This window comes from Microplitis mediator, chromosome 7 (assembly GCF_029852145.1).
Source record: "Microplitis mediator isolate UGA2020A chromosome 7, iyMicMedi2.1, whole genome shotgun sequence".
NCBI classification, from domain to species: domain Eukaryota; kingdom Metazoa; phylum Arthropoda; class Insecta; order Hymenoptera; family Braconidae; genus Microplitis; species Microplitis mediator.
In genome coordinates, this window is record NC_079975.1 from 5474369 (window position 1) to 5496630 (window position 22262).

General features: G+C 27.5%; 1 protein-coding gene across 5 annotated transcripts in view; it reads right to left on the minus strand.

Moving 5' to 3' along the window:
* Positions 1 to 1352: 1352 nt before the first annotated feature.
* The window catches only part of LOC130670906 (small conductance calcium-activated potassium channel protein), a 152591-nt gene continuing 131681 nt past the window's right edge, over positions 1353 to 22262 (minus strand). For all 5 annotated transcript variants that reach the window (XM_057474528.1, XM_057474529.1, XM_057474530.1 and 2 more), the window contains 6 exons: positions 13086 to 13507; positions 7814 to 7949; positions 7615 to 7725; positions 7357 to 7484; positions 7189 to 7258; positions 1353 to 6083 (listed from right to left, as the gene is read on the minus strand). In XM_057474528.1, coding sequence (XP_057330511.1) covers positions 5439 to 6083; positions 7189 to 7258; positions 7357 to 7484; positions 7615 to 7725; positions 7814 to 7949; positions 13086 to 13507 — 1512 coding nt within the window. In that variant the 3' untranslated portion in view covers positions 1353 to 5438. The remainder of the gene's footprint in view (positions 6084 to 7188; positions 7259 to 7356; positions 7485 to 7614; positions 7726 to 7813; positions 7950 to 13085; positions 13508 to 22262) is intronic.

Genomic DNA, 22262 nt, shown 5'->3' on the forward strand with positions numbered 1-22262 from the left:
AATTAGCTTACGTTATTAATAAAATTTCAAAACAAAAATTCTACTGTTTGAATTTAGCGCTGTGTGAAAATGATCACTTTAGAGATTTTTAATATGAGAGATATTCTCATGTTGAGTTGTTGCGATGTAAAAATTTATCTGTAGAGTTAATTCGTGTAGAGAAAAACTTTGTGAGGTTTTATAATGTAGAAAAATTTTCTGTAGGGATGCACCACAGCCCACTACGTAGTAAAACAAAATAAAAATGAGTAAAATGAACTCAATTCATAAATATACTTAAAATAATAAACGTTTGCATTTTGCAAGACCAATTTTTTCGCAGTAAATTCAAAAGCAATTCTTATCAACTCTTAGTTATTAAATATACAGAAGTATATAGATATATTACATAATACACTAGCGCTTAAAATAATAATTAAACGTATCAATTTATAAAACAACTTAATAAATAAAATAACATTAAAACTTATTTATATATACAAATCTCAGGAAATTAATATATCGTCCGTCTTAGCGTCAGTTAAATAGCACTGTGTTTAATTCTTACGGATGCAATCTTATTACAAATCCAGCAAGCATGTAATTAAGTTTAAATAGCCAATTAAATAGATCCCAAGTGGTCCCAGTTATATAATAAAAATGAAATGAATGCTTGTAATTAATAGTATACAAAAAAAAAGTTAAAAGCATTCGCTGCTATAGTCTTAAATCTTTTTAAAGTTTATGCCGTTGATTTGTATTTTTTATTTTATAATTACATTTAAAATTATTAAAATTTTTAAATAGTATATCTTTTACTCTGAAATTATTAATATTGACTACTTTCATTATTCGTTGCGTGTAAATTGTCGATTTATCGATTGAATTACAATAATTTTATTTATTTTTCCAATCGATAATTTAACTACTGATACATCTAAATTTTTTTTTTTTTTTTTTTTAATAACAGTTCATTATTTTTTTTTAAATAATCAATTTAAAATTCTATAATACTCATTTATTGGCACAACAAGATGGCCGATGACTAAATAAAATTTTAAGTACCAATTAAATGCATTCGAATTTTTTTTATTTATTTATTTATTTATTCAGCATTAGCTCAAAGTGAAATTGACTTAATGCTGTACTATTTTTCTTTTTATTTATTTAATTAATACGTACACATTTCTAAATATTTATTTCGAAATAATTTAAGGTTATCTGCACACCTGAGTTGTCTAATTTTAACGCAAGAGTGTCAATATTTTAACCAACTCACACCTTATTAATTTCTGCTAAAGATGTCGGTGTGCAAATAATAATTAAAACTTGTTCCATAATTTATTCGTTAATTAATAACCTCTTCAAGTCTATTTCAATTCTAAATAAATAATACTATTAACAACTAATTATTTTTTTTGTTTCATTAATAATTATTAAGATTTAAATATTTTCAAATTGAAAATTGAGAACTCGAATTAACTTTTTCGTTTTTTTTTCTTTTTCTTTTTTTTTGATTAACTAATTAATATTTATTAAAATACTATATGCGTCGATAATTCGCGATTTAAAACAAAACAATACAACAAAAGTCTCGTTATTATTTTATTCATTCGTAGATTAATATTTAATTAATAAATTTATTATCATTACTGTTATAGTTATTATTATTATTCATATATTTATTTATTTATATTCGAAGAAATACGCTGTAATTAAAAAGTGGTTTCAACGAATGAACGTGTATTTATTTAAATAATGTATTTTACAAAATAAAAAAACAGTATTTTTTATTTTTTAAAACCTTTGCATAATTCGATTACTATTATTATAATAATAATAATAATAATGTAATAATAAATATTAATAGCTATTTATTTAATTACGTAGGTCGGTATATCAATTGGTAATTTGTTGGTCATTTTACGTAAAAATTACACGGTGATAAACCGTTGAATAATTATTTATTAATAGTAATAATAATAATATCAATATTCGTAAAGTTTATTATTAAAGAGGTTCATTTAGGAGTTTAAAACTGTAAAATTCTACAGTAGGATTTTAATTATTATGTTTTTCTTTTACTAACATTAGTAATTTTTAATTAATTATTATTTTATTTTTTTTCTTCGTGTATAAACGGTGGGATTCGCATCGTTAATTATAACCAGTTCTCACTGTATTTTTTTTTTTTTTTTTCGTTATTTATTTTTTTCGTAATCATGTCATTGTCATCATCATTATTTATTCATTCTCATATGAAATATTATGCAATCAGGGGTTTGTTTATTTTATTTTTATTATAATTATTGCACTTAATTCGTCTTTTTTTTTATTTATTTGGTATTCGATTCGTGTAATTTTTTTGGATATTGTTATTAAGGAAGATTAAGTACTAAGACTAATGAAGCTGTCATTGTTATTGTTTTAATTTATTAAAAACTTATTGATAATAATTTTTTTTTACAATAGGCTCATTTAATTTTACTGCCATTTTTTTGGTAAACTAAAAATTTAAATTCAGTGAAAAGAAATAATTTTATTTCGAAATAAAATTATTAATAAATTTTAACGGTAACAGCTATTATTTAGTAAACAGTGAGGCTGTCATATTTTCAATTTTCATTTCGAACTTTTCTTTATTTATTTATTTTTTTTTAACTAACGAGGTCACCTGGCACTATAATGAATGCACTTTCAAGAATTCTATATAAAAATATTGTGTAGTTGTCGTGTCCTGTGCATATATTTAAAAAAAAAATTAAAATTAAATTAACTGTTGTGTCATTATTTTTTTGGTCCCGTTTCGCGATGTCAAACCTTGGCGATTCTATCGTTAATGAAATTATTTAAATAAATAAACAATGGAAAATAAAATAAACAAAAAAAAATATTAAAATCATGAAATATGCATGAATATGGACAAGACAATAGGTCTGTTTATTTTATTTATTTTTTCTGCATCCCTCCTTTCACTCTTTCCTTTCAACTTTATGTTTAATTTTTTTGAATATATATATATATATTAGGGTGCGTCATTTCGGAGCAATATTTTTTTTTCAGTGCATGTGGAAAAGATTATAGTTCAACACGAAAAAAAATTTTCGCGCAAGAAGAAAAATTCTATGTCGGTTACAGATCTAGCTCTGAAAAATTCGATTTCCCATTTAAATAACATGGGAAAATTTTTTTTTTTAGGTTTAAGTATTTTTAACCTCGTTAACAAATTAATAGATCGAATAGAATAATATCTATTTTTGTAGGAAATTGAACGCTGTACAAAAAAGGGCTCTTACCATTTTTTGATAAATCCATTTGTTCAAAAGTTATTAGAGAGCTTATTATAGAGCTCGAAGTAACGTTGGACATCTTTTTACTTTTCTGGTGAAACTATCAGACTTATTACAAAATGTTATAGGGTCTTTTTTGTTGACAATTTTATTCTCTACAAATTATTATCTGTCAAATTTTTTCAAATTTCGCATTGTTTTCTAGTTATTTTCATTTCAATGTCGAGCTCTTGAAATCGATCAGAACACTACTTTTTTAAGACCTTGAAATTAAAATGAAAATAACTAGAAAATAATGCGAAATTTGAAAAAACTTTACTGATAATAATTTGTAGAAAATAAAATTGTCAATAAAAAAGATTCTACAACATTTTGTGATAAGTCTGATAGTTTCGTCGGAAAAGTAAAAAAATCTCCAACTTTACTTCGAGCTCTAATAACTTTTGAACAGATGGATTTATTAAAAAATGATACAAGACCTTTTTTGTACAACGTTCAATTTCCTACAAAAATATGTATTCGTCTATTCGATCTATTGATTTGTTAACGAGTTGAATATACTCAAAGTTAAAAAAAAAAATTTCCTGTGTTATTTAAATGGGAAATCGAATTTTTTAGAGCTAGGTCTGTAATCGACATAGAATTTTTTTTCTGGCGCAAAAATTTTTTTTTCTGTTGAACTATGATTTTTTCTACATGCACTTAAAAAAAAAAATGTTGCTCCGAAATGACGTACCCTAATATATATAAAGAAACAATTACCAAAAATTATAAACAAATAATAAATAATAGTAATATTTATATAGTTTTAAATATATTTAAATACTTTGATCTTGATTCTATAGATAAATAACTAACCATCTGTACATTATAAAAAACATATTTGTTTTAGTTTATTACTAACATTTTTTTTATAAATTTTCAATTAAATATTTTTTTTTTTTAAGTAACTATACACATTCCTTCACAGTACCTGTACACGTGCGTAATTGTAAAGACACTAGACTTTATATATTATTATTATTATTATTATTTTTTTTTCTTCAATAATAATAATTTCTATTTATTTTATTTATAATCTACGGACGTTAAAGCGAATAAAATCACTTTGCATTCTTCATTATAAATTAGCCAATTAATGAAGTTCGCATTTTTATCTTAGAGATTTTTTTATTTATGTTTTAGTTATTAATTATACTTATATATGAAAAAACAAAAATAAATATCTCGAATGCCGTTTTTTTTTTTTTTTTGAGCGTGTATAATCGATACTTTATATATAGTATGAAGTTGTATGTCGATTGAAGCTAAAAACGTACAATAATATTTTATAATGATAATAAAAAATTTGACAAAAAATACTCCATTCCTTAAGGCCATCAATATTTTTCAATAAGTCTAGTCCATTACTACGTAATAATTTATAAGACTATAAAAATAAAAAACAATAATAATAATTAAAAAATAAATATTATTGAGTTTTAATACAAGATTTATAAAGTTATGAGTATTGATCGAGATTATAGAATACAATAGATTAAAAGTTGTCATATATATTATTTTAGTTATTGTTGTTGTTATTTAGATACAGAGGAAAGTGAAAGAGAGAAAAAGAGAGTTTGACTCGAATTAGATTAACCATTTTTTTTTTTTTAGCAAACGTTAAGACATATTTAAGTTAGTTTTTAATAAATTATTTGAAATCCACTGAATATAAAATGTCTTGATAATATCTATTGTTCAATATGAATAAATTAAAAATTAATAAGAGATAAAAAGAGATAGGTTTAGAGATAGATTGTAAGAGAAAGACAGATAGACAATAACGAGATAGAAGAGTGGATACCTTAATAATTAAAATAATTTTTTCAGGCACACAAGTTGGGCAGGGAGCAGTCCGCAGCTAGTGGAAGAATCCATGTTTCAATTTTCCATGTTGACGATTATCGATATTTATACTTACTTTACTTATTTATTCGCTTTAAAACTTTTAAATTACCCGGTTCATTTGCCTGAGAGACGCGAGAATAGAGTTACAGCGCCGCTGAACGTGAGCGTCACTGAACTATAGACGAACATGGAAAACGACATGGTTATTTCTATTAAAGGCCCAATAATAATGTTAATATTCATATTTTAATATGAATGCTGCGGCTGCAAAGACGTGGCTCAGCTATGCGGGGATGTATCTGAGCCCTGGCTGGTCCCAAGTCCTCCCATGCCAGCCTGAGTGGTCAGCCTGGTTACAGATTGAGACGTCGTTGGTGTATTATATTGTTGTTGTTGTTGTTGTTGCTGCTGTTGCTGCTGCTGTTGTTGTTGCTGTTGCTGTAAGGATTGTTGTTGTCGAAAACCCCCGGTCTCAGGTACTAAATGAGGTGTCCGACTTGACACTGGAGGTAGCACTGGACTCGCTGGCCACGGGTGCAGGGACATTGTGCTTGGTGCATTTGGTACACTGCGTGAGTGTGGCAGTAGTGGTGAATTAGACATGCTTGCCAATGGATGATGAGTTGACATATTTATATTCCCGGTAACCCCGATGTTCAGACTATTACCAATACCACCACTGGTTGAACCACCACAGCCACTTGGGGTTGCTGATAATGCCACAGCTGTGTCAGGATGAAGAAAATTACGTCGTTGCTCCATACGCTCAGCATGTTGAGCTAAACAACGTGTTATTGCTTCCGGTAACATGTCCAATTGCTCTTGAAGTGCTGTTAATTTTTCTTCAACACCTACAAGACGTTCTTCCAACGCGTCTTGACGTGTACTCATGTCTGACACTATTTCGTACACTGTATTTTGAGTCTAGAATATAATGTTTTAATATCTCATAGATTTTTTTATGCAATTTAATTAATTACATGGATCAAAATACACGCCGGTATATTTAAAATAATATAACAAGTCTACATACTTTGATATTTATAAATTATTAATGCTTAAATTTAGTCAGATTGTGTAGGATTCAATTAAATTTAAATCATTTTTTTTAAAATACTAAAGGTCATTTTTCAAATTTAAATAGATATTGATTTTTCATTAAGTTAACAGCTGAAAAAAAAAAAAAACGTTTACGAAAATGATAAAATAGTAAGAAAGAAACCGTCGAGACTTGATGTAATTAAAAATTTATCACTTGGAAAAGTTTGAGTGAAGTAAAGTTTAAATAAAAGTGTACATTCACACGATTAATTTCATCGTTTCTAAAATTCTACGCTGGTATAACTTCATATAAATAAAATATCTATATATATAGATGTATGTAAATGAAGTTTTGTTATTAGTGCAACAGTGAGAAAGTTCTTGATGGACTTGTCAGTAAGACTTTACTACGAATATCTCGTCTTTGTTTTAGTTACTTTCCGTACATGTTAGGAATTGCAATTATCATGTTTTACTACAGCAACTACTGTTACCCTCAATATTTCAGTTGCAATAATTTAATTAATATTTGTACGGTTGATTGAATGAAAACTTTTGATTGAGTATTTTCAGTTAAAATAATTTTTCTAATTGAAACAATTATTTTTTTTTTCATCAATCTGTCAAGTTGAATAAACTTCTGTAGAAAAAAAAAAAAAATGAGCCTCTGAAGCCGATAAAATTTTTTTACAGCAAAATAGGTGGAGTCGCACTTGTGCATAGTTACCCTTTCGGGTACTTAACTTCTTTCACTGAGTTTACTCCTCAATTTAATTTTCCTTTTTCATTAAAACTCAAAACTACTTTAAAGGGTCAATTTTTTTTTTGCTTATTAGACTTGTAAATTTTTACGGCATTAATAATCGATCATAAAATACCTTTAGAAATATGTGCCAAAGTTATTTCAACTAAAAATTTATTAAAATAAAATGAAAAAAAAAACCATGTATTTTGATCCACCTTAAAACTTTTTCGATTAAAAACTCACCTTTGCCATATCCGTTATCGTATTAGCATTATCCATTAGCTTACGTTGGTCCATTTTAACTTTCCTGAGTCTAGAATGTTAACGTAATTTGATTTAAAAAATTAAAAAAAAAAACTATTGAAATGAATAAAATAATACAGTTAAAATATCGATTGTTAATGAGCTTACGCGTAAATAGCTAGTAGAAATTTACGTTGGTGTGTTCTCACGCGACCTGGATTAACTCGTTTAACCAACCGTGTGTGTTTGTAAATAAGCCAAGTCTCGCGTAAAACATTTGCCGCTGCATTTTTCAACTGTTGAAAGAAAAAAAAAATTAAATAAATAAAACAATTCAGTGAACATGGAGTACAACATATTTTTTTTTATTAATAATCAATAACTAAAATTGGAAAATTTAATTTTTTATTGTCCAAAGTATCTTACCCTTTTTGTTAACTGTGTATCCATCATGAAATTATGTACATGTTTTTCTGCTCTTGTGAGTTCTAATTTTCTCGAAACAACCGCTACAAGTAATGCAGTACAGCCTGCGCCCTAATACCAAAAACAATTTTTTTTTGTTCAGTAAAAAATAACAAATTATCATTTATATTATATTATAAGGAATAGATAAATTTATTACCATCATTCCTGTGGACACGGCAATACCTCTTCCACAATAAGTATTAGGTACAATATCACCAAATCCAACGCTCAGGAATGTGATAGCTATGAGCCACATAGCATTGAGCAGGTTTGCATGTTCTTCGTCGTGAAACCTAAATTATTTTTATCATTATTACGTATCAAATAAGTTCACACGCTTGTTTACAATTTCTATACATAAATTCGGTGGAAAATAGTTTTCAAATGTCTCCAAACAATAAAAACATTTTATTAGAAATAAATATTTACTTTTCACAATCGTCTAATAAAATATTTGCATGGAAAAATATAAAATTACAAATTTAATTAAACGTTAATAATAAATATGTAAATATATATCCCAAAAATTTTGATATAAATAAAGATTTAAGTATACAGTTACCTAAAAATTTATCAGATAGACCCAAAATTATTTTCCATCAAATTTTACGATCAATCAATTTCATATAATTATAATAGGGGAGAGGGGGGGGGGGGGGGGGGCAAAACGGAGTACTAAGTTTTCGAGAACTCAAATAAGCTAAAATTTTTTTTTTTTTTAATGATATTCAAAAAGTGAACACAAAAAATTTTCAGTTGCCGTTAAAAAAAATTTTTTTTTCATGTAATCTTGTATAGTTGAATCTATAGGCACACAGTTAGAAATTTTGTGTTAAATTCAACACAAGTCGTCTGTTGCAAACGGTCTACACAAATTTTTGTGTTAATTCAACACATTGCGTTTGTGTTGATCTTTAACACAAATTTTATGTTAAATAAAATTGAACACATAAAATCTGTTCTTTTGACAGAAAATTTGTGTACATTTAACAGAACATTTGTGTAAATTTAACACATTTTTCGTGTTAAAATCAACTAATAAACATAAGCACATAACCTAACCAACTCAAGTATACTGATCTATCTACCCTTAGCAGAACTTATTTCAATTTAGCAAACAATTGAACCAGGTCAAAAAGGTATGAAAGTTATCTAAATTTAATTGTAAAATGTATATATTTAATTGCAAATAAATTATAATCCAAATTTTCCTGCAGACAATGCTGCTACAATGCTTTGCTTGGTTATAGTAATGAAGAATTGCGCGGGAACGTTTAGTCAAACAACACAAATTTTGTGTTAATTTTCGAATAACACAAGAAATGTGTTACATTCTAGATTTTCTAATCATTTAACATAAAAAATCTGTTAAAGTAAAATAACACAAACGGTTTGTGTTGAATTAACAGATTTCTGTGTTAAAAATCAACACAAAAAATTAAACCAAATAATTTTTTAACACAAATACACAAAATTTCTAACTGTGCAATATTTGGATCTAATTGCAATCATTTATTTGAATATAATTATCATTGACAAGATCTAATTATTTTTTATCAGAACAAAAATTTGAATTTTTTTAGCATTAAAAATATTAAAAAATCAAATCATCAGATTGTATTATCTTTTATATAAAATAAACATACATTTAATGAATCAACAAAATAATAAAGTTAAATGACGAAATAAATTTCAGATGAGTCAGAAAATACAATATACATATACATGTGTATATATAAGTTTATGATTTTATAGTCGTTAAATAAAGTTAAACTGTAAAAGTTTTAAGATTTAGTTCGACGGAGAGCATCAATTTATTTTTTATTATGAATTTTTTTGTTGAAAAACACCCATAATGTGTTTGTTTTTATTGTTTAGTTTTAATAGTTTATTTTTTTGTGCGGTCGTTTATTTTTTTTCGGATTGTGTAGAGTGAAAAAGTAGTGGATAGCAATTGGTGTGAGTTTTAATAACCTGGGATAAAGCTTCGTAGCAAGTGATAAAGCCATAAACGTTATTTTTCATGGGAAAGTATAGTTTGAGCTTAACAGCTGGAGTTTTCTAGGTGTAGTAACCGGACATAGTAGTTACCAGTGATATATTGATAACAAGTACTGTAATCTCTGGAGCCTCAATCGTTATGTTTAAATCTCACACATTTGTTCACACTAGTTACGTGTCTGAGTTTTATTGCACCGGGGGGTGGTTTCGTGTGCTCTCCTACCGCCATATACATATATAGATGTATATATATATATGGGGTTGAGCTTTAGAGTAGATAGTGAGCATAAAAAGTGTTAAAGTCCAGTCGAGTGAGGAAAGAAATAATAATGAAAAAAATAAAACGAAAGAGAAAGAGAAAGAATGAAAAAAGGAATAAATTGATGAGAATAAAAAAATAAGAGGGAACTAAAAAATTGGAATGAAGAAGGTGAGATTGTGAAGTTGAGAGCTTTTCAATGGAGCAATGGAGCTTTGAAGCCCGATCGACCATTTATGGATAACGAGTGCATTTGTCTTTCAAATAGTTTAACATCTTTTTTAACTCGTTTTGTTGAAGAATAAGCTAACGAAATGTCTGTATATCTATATATCATGCGGTAAGAATCTTTCGTGGATTGTTCCATTAAGCGAATTACATTACTTTTGATATTCAAATGAAAAGTTTATCGTTTAAGTTTAAAAATTCAGGTAATCATGGCTAAAACGTTTTGTTGAATGTGATTTAATTATTTTTAAATGAATGAACATTAGTGGGCTTGATGTCGAGGTCATTTATCAAATTACTTATCATAGTTTATGTTTTTTTTTCTTTTTCTTTTGAGAGAAATTTCAATTTGATGCTTTGAAATTATAAGTTTAATATTTGATTAGCGAATTGTTTGAATTATTTTTTTTTTTTAAACAGAACTTTGTTTGATAAAACAAAAAGAGATAATATTGATGTTGGTTGTTTGATTTATTATTTTCATGATTCAATTTTTGTGGTTTTGATGTTAATGGAATATTTTAGTCAACTGATGTTTTAAACCACATTAAAGTCTTGTGAAATTGAAACAGTTTTATTTTATTCATTTAACTGTAAAATAATATTTTAGGAGGCCTACTCGAATGATGAAAACAAATTCATTTTTTAAAAATTCCAGTAAAAAATGTTATTCTGGACAAAAATATCTATTTATCATGCAAGCATAAATATTTTCTTGTCTCATGAAAAATTATTTATGACGGCGCAGTCGAGCTCACGTAGATGTCAGTATAAACTTTAAGCGCGATTTCCCGAAAGTGTTTCTATTATCTGTAGGTACGTTTATCTGGAAAATTAATAAAGACAGCCACAAGTTTTTTATTTTTTTTTTAATTAAAAAAATATATGTGCAGAATACGTGTCTGCTGCCTGGTCGAAATTCTTGCCCTAAACAAATAGCCAAAGAGATAACACAAATTTTTGACATTTTTAGTGTTCGTAATGAAACTGAGAGCAGAAGTACTTTTTTTTAGGGAGTTTAGACTATTTTTATGAATGAAGAATTTAAAAAAGAATGAAACGGTAATAAGAATTTTTTAATATTATAAAAATGTAATATATTAACATATGTTATAAATCGCGTTATCAAAGTTCTTAAAGTGTCCAAATCCGGAGTTTACTCTACGCAAATGCTTAGATTCGTCTCTTACTTTTCAAAAAAGTTTAATTTTTTTTAAATATTGAACTGATTATGGAATTTGACGCATAAATATCCTATGTATAGACTCATATACAGGGTGATCCAAAATTAGTTTTACACCGGTGGGATTTAGATTGAGAACTTAATTTTGAGCATAAAGTTACTGAACAATATTTCATAATTTTGAATATTGTGGGAGTTATTAAATATTTACAGTGGCTAATCAGAAACGAGCTTTAGAAATTGAAAGAAATAGAAAAGAATAAATAATAAGTTTGGCAGCGTGGCGCGTAGCTAGGTTCACATCTAATTGTTTTATTTAGAATTTAATTCAAATGTCAATAGTCATTTCTTTTGAAAGATTCGAATTGGTAAATAGCTAACATAACCATCCATGAAAAATTTTAGTCTAGAATTTTGTCTTGGTTTGAGACTTGAATTCAGTCTAGGATTTTGTCTTGAATTTCGTCTTGATTTTAGGCTTGAATTTGGTTTTGATTTCAATTAAACGTTTATTTTTAATTTTCTGTCTAAAATATTGTCTTGATTTTAGTGTTGGATTAAGTCGTGGTTGATGTCTTGGTTTTAGTCTTAAATTTTGCCTTGGTTTTAATCTCGAGTTTCTTCTTGGTTGAAGATTTGAATTTTGTCTTAAATTTCGTCTAGACGGTTATATATGCTATTTGGAGCTTCCTGCTCAGAATTATCTCCTCAATCTAAATCTCGCCGATGTAAAACTAATTTTGGATCACCCTGTGTTAAATATTTTTTATAATGAGTATTTAATGTTTCAATTGGATAGCAAAAATTTTGAGCAAGATGTTTAAAAGATCCCGCCCCCTCCGATTCTGTAAACTAGAGGTTCGAAAAGTCAGAGAATGTCAGGATACGTTTCGGGATTTTTTAAAATGAAAATTATTAACCCTTGTAGACAATAATAGAAGGAAATTATCGACTTTTAATAAGGCGACGGACGTCAAAAAGCTAAGATTTTTTTTTCGCCCAAGAAATCTCAACTTATTTTAGTTTGCGAGAAAAGTCTATCGGAAGTAAGCGCGAGTATCGATTCCTTAAATTAAAAGACTAATATTGGAGTAATTATTAAATCCGAACTACTAATTTTACAGTCATGTCCTATCGTTAAAAATATGTTGGAAGAAATAATCTTACGAAATTATGCTTTAAACTCATTATGTAAATACAAGTACTCCGAACTCGATATAGATATACAAGATCGATCGATTTTAACCGTTTATAAGGTAGCAGTTCTCTTAACTTATTTAAATTATTTGATTGATTAAAATTATAATTCTGTATTTTGAAGCAGTGAATTATTAATTTAAATTATTCATACAAATTACCTATTAAATTACATAAATATTCATATCGGTAAATGAATAATTTATTTATCAATGTATTCATTTTTATTTGAAATAAAAATGAATGCTTATAAATTTTTTTTCAATTTTTACGAACATATATTGACATATATTTTTTATAAAATACTTGAATTATTTTAATTATGCAACTAATTATTTGTAATAATAATTAATGAAGAGAACAATTGATAGGACAATAAATAACTTTATAATTACAATATTCTAAATGAATTTCGATTTATGATCAAAAGAGATGAAATTATGAATTTCAGTTGAATAAGTTTTGATTTCGATAATGGAACATTAATCGGATTTAATAGAAAATAACCAGGATTAAATAATAATAACAATAGTATTTAATTAATATATATATTTAAAGTACCTTTCACACTGTCGTAACGTCCAGGATGCGATGATCCAAAGTGACACCATAAAAACTAATAATACGGTGCCTGGGCAAATGGTCATGAGTGTTTTGAGGACAAACCTCGTGTTGAAGTTGATGCGATTCAAAGCGCCTATACTTCGCGACGAGGCGTCGGTAAATAATTTTGAGTGCAATAACATCACCCGGCAAATGAGGTAAAGTCGTAGGAACATTGGTAACGAGAGTGTAACATCGTATGGTACCCATTGTGCACCCATGTCACCACCCTTATTCGCCAATTTAGTCGTCCACAGGAAGTAGTATTCACCTGGTATAGGATGAATCGCACAAATTGATAGCTCTAATGATATTTGACATATTCGTTGCCATGTCATTGCAATTCGCCAGTCATCCGCACAGTTATCAATCATGAATAACTGTAACAAAATTTTAAAAAATCACATTAATACACTGTAAGTAATTGGGAGTCAATACGGATTTTAATTCAATCTGAATTCACTCTCAGGGGATTAAATAAATAAACAGTCATCCGCTTCGCAATTACTCCGCATTCACTCATTTAATTCGCGTTCACTCCGCAAATTTTTTACAGTAGTAAAAAATCACTATCCTTAATAAATATTTACTACTATCCCTATTACTGTTGATGATGAAAATTAAATAATTATCAGATATATCATCACGTATGACTATAAAAATGTAGCTAATTAACTCTTCTATCAATATTTTAGTTAATTAGGGTGACAAAAAGTACGATGGGGTTGAAAAATCTTTGTAGCCAACAGTAGTGTCTAAAAATAATTGTTAATTATTTTTTTCGAATAAGTCTACTGAGTAAGGAATTAAATGGAATCCCGAGTCAAAAAACAAATTCGGATTTAAGTCTCAAAGTTCTCAATGAGGTTTTTGAGGATCAATTTAGAATTTTAAGATTGACAACAGTATACAGTAAAATCTCCGTAATATTAACAAATCTTGCCGTCCCCACCATACCAATACTCATGTCTTATGTGCGCAGGTCTGCGCAGTCAAAATGTGTAATGTACGGAAAAAAAATCATTTTTAGGTTAGGATTTAATCGTATAGGTGCAAATAGGAAGATTTGAATTACCCGCCACTAAGATTTTTTTTTTATTGGTTGCGCAAAAAAACGTAGTGGGAGACAGGATTATTAACATTAGGGAGAGAATCTTGTTAAATTTAGAGAGAGTGTAACATCACGGAGAGTCACATTAGGGAGAGTCTACTGTAGAAAGTTATTCTAGCTTAGTTCTCAGAGTAGTAGTTATGAGTCATTTTACCACTTTGAGGACTATACTGGAATGACATAATCTGGAATAGAGCCTCAAAATACTCAAAACATACAGGATTAATTTTATCCGCATTTGAGCCTCAAAATTCTCATTCGACCTTTTTTTTCCCCTCCCTTTTCTATCTAAAATTTTTCAAATTCCGAACTATAACTTTTCATTCGTTGAGAATTTTAAGGTCTTAGTTATAATTTGAAATCGATAAATTATTCGCATTCAGACCTCATAGTTCTCATTGAGGATTTTGAGTATTAAAATAGAGTTACTTACTGGGCGGCAAATAAAACATCAAAGGAATTGAGGCTTTTGAGAACTAAACTAGAATTTGCTATTTGACTCGGGTAGTTAATATAGTACTGTATGTTTTTGAAAGACTGAGTAAAAATAATTACAAATATATTTAAACATTTATTGTAATAATTAAAATAATTACTACGGCTACTAAATGTTCCATTAATGTAATTGGATTGAGATGATGTTAAACAAATGACCAATTTTTTCTGAGGGTAGGACAAATGTTAGTAAGATGTTAGCCATGGAGGGGCCGTGAAGTTTGTTTTGTACAATGTCTCAATATAGGTTTTAACATTGTTTCAGCAGTTAACGAGGGTAGCTCTTAGCTTTACCTAAAACTAAGTAAATTTCGCCATCATCTGAGAAATTTATATTCCAAGATAAACAAGAAATCATTAGACATTTTTTTTACTATTTGTAGTATTGCTGGGAGCCATAAATTCGTTTTCGCTAAACTTTTTTTTCGTATATATTTATAACTTTTTCTTCAATTTAAATTGAGTTGTTTATTATTTTAAAAAAAATATTTATAGTAATAAAAAGTTTTTCTTAATAATTTATATTCTTGTTAAAACTTTTCACTTGATGGTTTTGAGAAAAAATTCAAGTGCTAAAAATAAGAAACAAACAAAAAATAAACTATAAAAAATAAGGTATATACGTTAAACCAAGCTCAAAACCGCATTTACAACAAGCGTTGAGACGTGAGCTACTAAAGACTAACTTATGGCCTGAACTTTTAAAATATTTTTCGTCGTACGATTTGCTTTTATATTATTTTCATATCTTACTTTCCAGTACTTTTTTTCTTTATTCTTTTCTGTATACTGAGTGATAGAGTAGAAGGAAAACAAAAATAGATAATTTTTTTCTACTGAAAAAAGATTTACCAGTGCATATATACATATATATTTATAAAAAAATGGTAAAATTTAACCATAGCAAAAGTTGCTTTTCGTCTTTGAACACTAAACTTATTCATAATTTATTTTTAGTGATATTATCATTCACTTCAACTACTTTTTAAACTTCACTTTCTCTAGGAACGTCATCCTACGAAACTTTGTAGTTTCATCCTCTTGATAAGCTGTACTTTATAGTATGAATCTGTTATTATATTCTTTATGAACTAGACTAACTTTATAGTTGGTGATGTGATTGTTATAGTGCTCATTAGTTATTAAAATGACTAGACTTAGAAGGCCAAAGTTAGTTAGTTAAAATTATTCTAGGGTATGATTATTTAATTATTTTTATGTCATTCTCAAAATTAGGACGTTCATCAGATTGTAACTTTAGTATAATTGTATTCATTAAAAATTTTTTTTTTAATTAACATGAATATTTAAATGAAAAATAAAGAATTTTTATTATTCTTCAGTCAATAATTCAGGAATAATTAATTAGGTGGCATTCAATGTAATACAGGTAATAATGTTAATAATGAAAATGTCCGTGAATTTTCTGCGGAGAGTTATAGTCCATATCAACAGAATTATGGATTCAATATCTTTCGCGTAGGCAGGCATAAATCATGTGCTAGAGTGGAGAATTTATCCTGTGTCTGATGATAATTGAATTATTTAATCCGTCAAAGTTTTTTTATTGCTATCAATTTAAATTAGCTAATTTACGTTACTTTGTTTTACATAAATTCTATGATATAACAATCAGTATGCATAAGTAAAAAATTTATGTTTAAATTAAAGTTTTTTTATTAATTTTGTAAACTAATTTTGCTTCGTTTTTTTTTTGTCAATTATTACAAGTAATAATTACTGAGACTTTTGTTCATTTCCTACTTAGATGTCCGGTTTATGATGAAAGAGTAAAATATATTACACCGTTATTAAGTATTTCACGTACTTTTGGTCAGGCGTAATTTACTGTTCTGAATCTCGAGACATCTGTTGTATGAAATCTGTTGTAAATCATAGAGTTGAAAATCCGATAATTTGTACGTAAAGAAAAATTTGAGATTGAGTCAAAAAAATCTGAAAACCGCCTGACCCTGCGGACCAGCTCCAAAACTTCCAGCTGTTTTCGAGCTCAGGGAGCTCGGAAACATCGTAACTTGTAAAATTTTGAGCTTTTCGAGCTCAAAAATTTGTTAGGCCAGTAAAACATACCTTCACTGAAAAATTACAATTTTTGTATAACGATATCTTTGGATGGAATAAACCGATTTGAACGTTCTTGGAGACAATTGAAAGGGCTCAACAAGACTTAAAACTGATTACATTTTGAGGTGAATCGGGCAAGTGGTTTATAAGTTATACGCAAAAAATCAAAAACAAAAAAAATTTTTTAATTTTATTCTTCGAATAACTTGTAAATTACATGACCGATCTACCCCAAAATTTAATCAAATCTAAGTTTTGGTGAGCTCTGTCGGTTGCCACCAAGAACGTTCAAATCAGTTGATTCGTTTCAAAGATATCGTCGGACGAAAAAAATATCACACACACACATACTCACGGACGTCCATCCGGGAATAGTCAGAATAGTTTCCTAGGACCTCAAAACGTCGACATCTGATGAAAACTCGATTTTCGAAAATCGGACCGAAACCAATAACTTCCCTTTTTTTGAACATTTGCAATTTTCTTAGCGGGAAGTTAAAAGTTAATTAAATAATTTTTCAACCATTTTTAATTTTGAAAACTTTTTTTCTAATGAATATAATTTAAATTTATTCACATGCAGTAAAAGAACCTTGTTGTCTATTTATTTAATTTCTTGTCATAATTGAAATAATAATAAAACAATCAAATTTTAATTGAGAAAATAAAAAAACATTTGATAATAGATAATTAAAAAAACAAACATGAATTCGAATAATTACTTTTAACATTTTAAGTTTTAAAAGACGAAAAAGTCTGATTGGGAATTACTTAAAATTGTTGTTAACAAGTTTTTTTATATCCATTTTTCTCTTAATTTTTTTTTTTTTCCATATATACTCTTGATAAAGTAATTTTAACAAAAAAATAATAACAAGACAAATTTTATAGACTGTATCTTCTAACGATCCGACAAATGAAATAAACTGAGAAAGCAATTCTATCCTACTTATAGTTACAATAATAAATTGCTCTGTGGTCTCTACAGCGTTAACTGAGATATAAAATTAGTTTTAAAAGTACTTCTGGAAAGTTTTAAAAGTAATAAAATGCTTTCGTGAATTTTCATATTAATAGTAAAAAGCAATTTAACATATTTTAAAATTTATCGAATGTACAAACAAATTTTGTAGCATTTTATTTTAACAACAAACTTTCAAATAAAACATTTAATATTTTTAAATAAAATGAGAGAAAAATAAAATTATGACATAATTACGAGTCAGGTAAACCAAAATTAACGCGTAAATTGCCATAAAAAAAGCATTTACATAAATATATATGTATACATTAATAACGAACCCTAATAAAGATTTCAGTCCCCAAACACGTAGAGCTGCGACCCTAAATACTCGTTAATATCCTCGTAAAAAATTTAACCCTATCATAGATATTCTCTGAACACCCTCTAATATTACAGCGGCAATGACAACAGTAACAACAACAACAACAATAAAAACAAAAACAATGAGGAGGATGACAAGAACAACGTTTTACCTACTAATGAATGTGTGCGGTTACCACAACTCGTATTACGACTACTTGATTCCACTTTTCACATTCTATCCTCTTACCCTATCTATCTTACTCGTTTGCTCATTTGTTTTCCTTCCATTTCATTCTACATTATATTCTCTATCTACATAGTGTAGTGTAGTTCACGTTTAACCAACTGTGAACGTGAAAATGCTCGCATGATTTATTACATATGACCGTGTTAACATCCACATAAAAGTTTAAACGCACGAATTTTACAACTCATTGAATTCAAATATTTTTTATTTATTTATTTTATAAAATATTTAATATCGTAAATCAAATAAATACTACTATTTGGTGAATTTATTATTATTATTATTATTAAGTAAATAAATATATCGCTGCTATATTTATGGATGGTTTATTATTCAGAATAATAATAATAATTATTATTATTATCGTAATTACTACACTGCAAAAAATCGTAGTGGATTCGGATTTCCGGAGTTTAAAAAAAAGACACTCCGCATAGGGCGTGAATAGGGAGTTTTTTTCAGCGGAGTGATTTCGGAGTGATCTGGATTTCATTTTAACCCGCAGTCACTTTGATCCGGAGCTTTAATATGAAAATAAACTTCTTTTTGGAGTGAATTTCACTCCGAAGGAGTAGAATATATAAAAATTTATCTGCTCCGCATTCATAGATTTAATCCGTGTTCACTTGGCGAATTTTTCAGTGTACACTTATGATGTTAAATACAAAATATTCAAAGAAAATTACATGGAGAAACTATTCTTGTTTGAAATGTTATGGTATCATAGTTAAGCCGGAGCATTTTGGCCACCTGACGGATATTGATCTAATCGGACTGCGAAAATTATTATGGCCGTCGTAAAATTGACAATTATTATATCACAAATTACGGTAATCATTGTAAATTTTACCAAGGGCATAGTAATTTTCTCGTGTACGTATCGATTTTCTATATTCGTCCTGTTTTTTACGGTCTTTTCCAATAAATGAAAACGGATATCTAAAAACATTTATAATTTGACTAACTAATATCAATTTTCTTATGTATTATGTTTTTGTGTTCGATTAAACTACACAACGATACAATCTCGGATAATATTATGAATACAAAAACATCTTTGGTAAACTTTTGTAATACTAATTATGAGAAACAATAATTTTATGTTAAAGTTATTGACACGATCAGACTTTTATATTGTTTAAATGAAGGAGCAACGGCTTTACTGATCTGCTTAATTGACATCATTTTATTATTTTTACGGGTAACGTTTTGTTAATGGTAATTAACATCATCAGACCCATATCTATATAATGAGTTACATTAAAAATTTAGTTTAATTAATAAATAAACGAAACGTTACCCGCAAAAATAATAAAACGATGTCAATTAAGCAGATCAGTAAAGCCATTGTTCCTTCATTTAAACCATAATAATACTAATAATTTTTTGAACATCTTCATAATAAGAATTTACTGCCATTATCTTTATCGTCTCTTGAACGGTCTTAAGTAGAATATAATACTTGTATCAACTTTACTGATAAGTCCGGCAAGTATATTCGGGGTGAAACCGTTTCCATAATTTTAACATCTTTCGGTTTCCAATTCTTCTCTCTTAATATATGGTATTACAATGAGGAACATCGAATCGATATTCATATGGAATCACTCATACGAAGTTAAGAATTTATTATAACCTGCCAATTAACTAAATTAGTAAGTTCGTCATTCCTTTAATAACAAAACTAGTAATAATAACAATAATAGGGGGAGGGGGGGGGCAAAAGGGGGTAGGGTAGGTAAACCAGGGTACCCCCAAAATTAAAAAAAAAAATTTTATTTTTTAAATGTTTATTAAACATTCCAAAATCACTTTTGTAAATATAATTGAGCATTATTTTGAATATTTTTTGTTAAACTTTTTCAAAAATCGAGTGTCGGTTGAAAAATGTTAATGGCTTTTGTTTTATAATAAAAACCAATAAAATTTTTTTTTTCTTTCTTTGCATCCAATAATTGTGTAAAATGTAATTTTTCTTTATATGTAAATTACTTATAAAAAAATTTAATTCAATCAATTTTATCTAATATGTAGAAATTTATTTTTTTCACCTTTTTAAGGGGGTGTTCCATTTTGCCCGCAAGAGCAAAAATTTTTTTGTTTCAACAGCAACTGAAATTTTTGTTTATTTACTTTGAATATCATTAAAAACAAAAAGATTTAGCGTATTTGAGTCTTAAAACCTTAGTATTTCCTTAAGTACCCCGCTTTGTTCCTCCTTCCCCTAATAATAATTATTATTATTGTTGCATTAATAGTATTACCGATCGACAAAGAGTTACATACATTGAATTAGCAATGCTAGATAGTTACATTAGCTATCTCTGGTTTGACTGAGAGGTATTTCTATTATAATTATCTGCATTGCTATTATAACAATATCGTATTTCTACTATAACAATACGGAATACTGTTATTATCCATACTTCGGGTACTACTTGATATGACAGAGAAATAATTGGTCATAAATAGAGACTTGATTTCAGTTTTAGTTTGAATTTAATTGTAAAAGTTTTTGCAAGTAAGTAATTAAGTTAAATAATTAACGTCAAACATGTTTTAGCTCGAGTTTATATATTTATGAAAATATAAGGAATTATACTACTGGTTGACAGATCATCGTACAATAACGATTTCCTTCAGTCAGCTCTTAGCGATATCTAGTATGGCGTTTATAACTTTCTGCAGTGGCAATATTTTTTCTTTTTATTGTTAGATAGCTAAGATAACTAAAAAATATTATTACTGGAGCCATAATTTTTTTTTTACTATACTATTATTATAAAATGTTACTTATGATAAAAATAATCGCGAAATTTTTCTTTTAATTATAGCAAAAAAAAAAAAAAAGAAGTATGCCAATGACTTTTTTGTCAACTTGACTTTTAATTTTTATACAAATGAGACAGAAAAAAAAATCAATTGTCTGAGAAGTCAAGGTTACATTTTAAGGCCAAACCAAATTAAGTATATTAATATAACCTCGGGGAAAAAAGATTAAAGGTTGAATCTATAGATAGATAGAGTAGTTGATAAAGTAAGAATATGAAGAGATAAATCGATAATGAAGTACATCGCTGTGAAAGTAAATATGTAACGCGATCGAAGTCTCATGTGTTGTAATATTGGTCACAATTTTTTTTTCTTCATACATTAAAATTTTCTTTTTTTTAAAACTCTACACAAAACGCACTTTAGATAAAATAAAACAAAAAGTAATATTTTTTTCACCTCTTTATTTATATATTTTTTTTTTTTTTTGCATTAAGAACATCCAAAGTGAACTAAAATAAAATGCAATGGGCAATTGAAACATTTCCAAATGCGAAGTTTACATGATTTATTTATATAACAGTAGAAAAGTAGTATTGTAGTAACAATATGAAAAATAAGGAATATCTAGAGCAATATTTTTATGGCTCCTTCTTCAATGATTTATGGATTCTCTTGAGACTTATTTTTTATTTTATGTTTATGTTTTTTTTTTTTGCTTAAGATTTTACTCTACGACAATGTCTCTCTTGGCAACGCTTAGTGTTATAACTTTGACATGGGATTGTGTGCCTGGACTATCGAATAGAGTGTGGCATCAAGTATTATATTTTATATTTATGTATATATATGTACATATATATGAGAGCGAGAGAGTTGAAGGGGTGTCTCCGGAAGAAAAATCGATGTGGCACGTATAAGTTGTATCAGGATATTGATAGTTACCAAGGGTAAAAGGGAATAGGGTGCAAGTATTGACTGCTGTTCATTAATATAAAAGAAATGGAAATAAAAATAAAAAAATAAATAAAGCGCGCAATTTAAATAAAAAATAAAATGGTTAATGTCAAGTTACTTGACTTAGTAATTAGTAATTAC